The 1,329-nt window shown below is 47.4% G+C and overlaps 1 protein-coding gene across 1 annotated transcript in view; it reads right to left on the bottom strand.

Annotated features, from left to right (window-relative positions):
* The window catches only part of LOC9639674 (glycine-rich protein 2), a 1,235-nt gene extending 246 nt beyond the window's left edge, over positions 1–989 (bottom strand). Inside the window, exon 1 of the mRNA XM_024659950.1 lies at positions 3–989. Coding sequence (XP_024515718.1) covers positions 3–525 — 523 coding nt within the window. The 5' untranslated portion in view covers positions 526–989. The remainder of the gene's footprint in view (positions 1–2) is intronic.
* Positions 990–1,329: the final 340 nt, after the last annotated feature.

The following is a 1,329-nucleotide window of genomic DNA, read 5'->3' as shown; positions in this document are numbered from 1 at the left end:
GCCGCCGCCGCCGCCGCCCCCTTCCTGCTGGTACTTGCAATCCCGCGAGACGTGCCCAGCTTCATTGCAATTGTAGCAGACGATGGGATTATCTCCTCCACCAGCGCGGCCACGACCTCTCGAGTATCCTCCTCCGCCTCCGCCGCCATAGCCGCCGCCGCCACCACCATAGCCACCAGCGCGGCCTCCGCCACGAGGACCGCCGCGTGGAGGTCCGCCGCCGCCAACACCGCCGCGCCCTCCTCCTCCTCCTCCGCGAGATCCAAAGCTGGATGGAGCTCCCTGGACGTGGCTGCCGTCAGGGCCCGTGACATCCGCCGCTCGCATGCGCTGATCCTCGCCTTGCTCTACGCTGAACTCCACGATCTCACCCTCGCGCAGCGACCGGAAGCCCTCGGCGAAGATCGCCGATTGGTGGACGAAGAGCTCCTCGCTTCCATCGTCGGGCGTGATGAAGCCGAATCCCTTGGTGACATTGAACCACTTGACCTTGCCTGTGCGCTTGGCATCCGCTGGAGACGCCATAGCTCGCGCTCGAAAGAAGAAGAGAACAAAGAAGAGGCCTTTCTTGGAGCGAGGCAAGATTGGAGCAAGAACCAGAAATTTCGGCCAAGGATCCCCACAAGAATGCAGCGATCACAATGCCAGGCGCTACTTCTCAGGCGCGCGCTCGTGACGAAATCCCTGCGCTAAAACTTCCCGCGATAAACCCTAAAATAGCGAAGAACAGGGGACGGCCATTTTAAAGTTGGGAGCGCGACGGACTGTTCCCGCCGGCGGCGTTGTTTAGTTACAAGGGGATGGCGACAGGTGGCAAGCTGGCAGCCGTAGAAAAGCACCACGCCACACTCTACCACGCTCTATTATTGGTTCGATTCCCAACACCCAAACAGAAAGGTACGAATATTCATTTTCGGTGTCAAGATTCGTTTAAATTAATTTTGTGAAAAGTAGAATGAAAGTGGTCTAAAGTAATTTCTTATCACTAAATAATATGTAATAAATTAATAAAGAAAAATATTTCTAAAAGTAGTTCTAAATATATGAATGAGTTTTGTGTAAAACCAAGTGTATGCTTTAATATTAGAAAATAAAATAATTTCAGAATGTTCTCGTCCTCATTTGAAAAACATACTAAAATTCTTTTATTTTTTCTCTAAACTTGAAATCATATAATAAATATAAAATTATAGTTTTAAAACTTTATTATTTATCGAAAAGATAGCAAACACATGTTATAAAATATTAATGGTTTTAAGAGTTTTGAATTATAAAAGTAATATTTATAAAAAAATTAATTTATACAATATAGTGTGTATACTTTATTAT

The sequence above is a fragment of the Selaginella moellendorffii genome, unplaced genomic scaffold (genome assembly GCF_000143415.4).
Source record: "Selaginella moellendorffii unplaced genomic scaffold, v1.0 SELMOscaffold_71, whole genome shotgun sequence".
Lineage (NCBI taxonomy): Eukaryota > Viridiplantae > Streptophyta > Lycopodiopsida > Selaginellales > Selaginellaceae > Selaginella > Selaginella moellendorffii.
The sequence above is the reverse complement of the archived record's forward strand: the minus strand, read 5'-3'. Positions and strand labels throughout refer to the sequence as shown.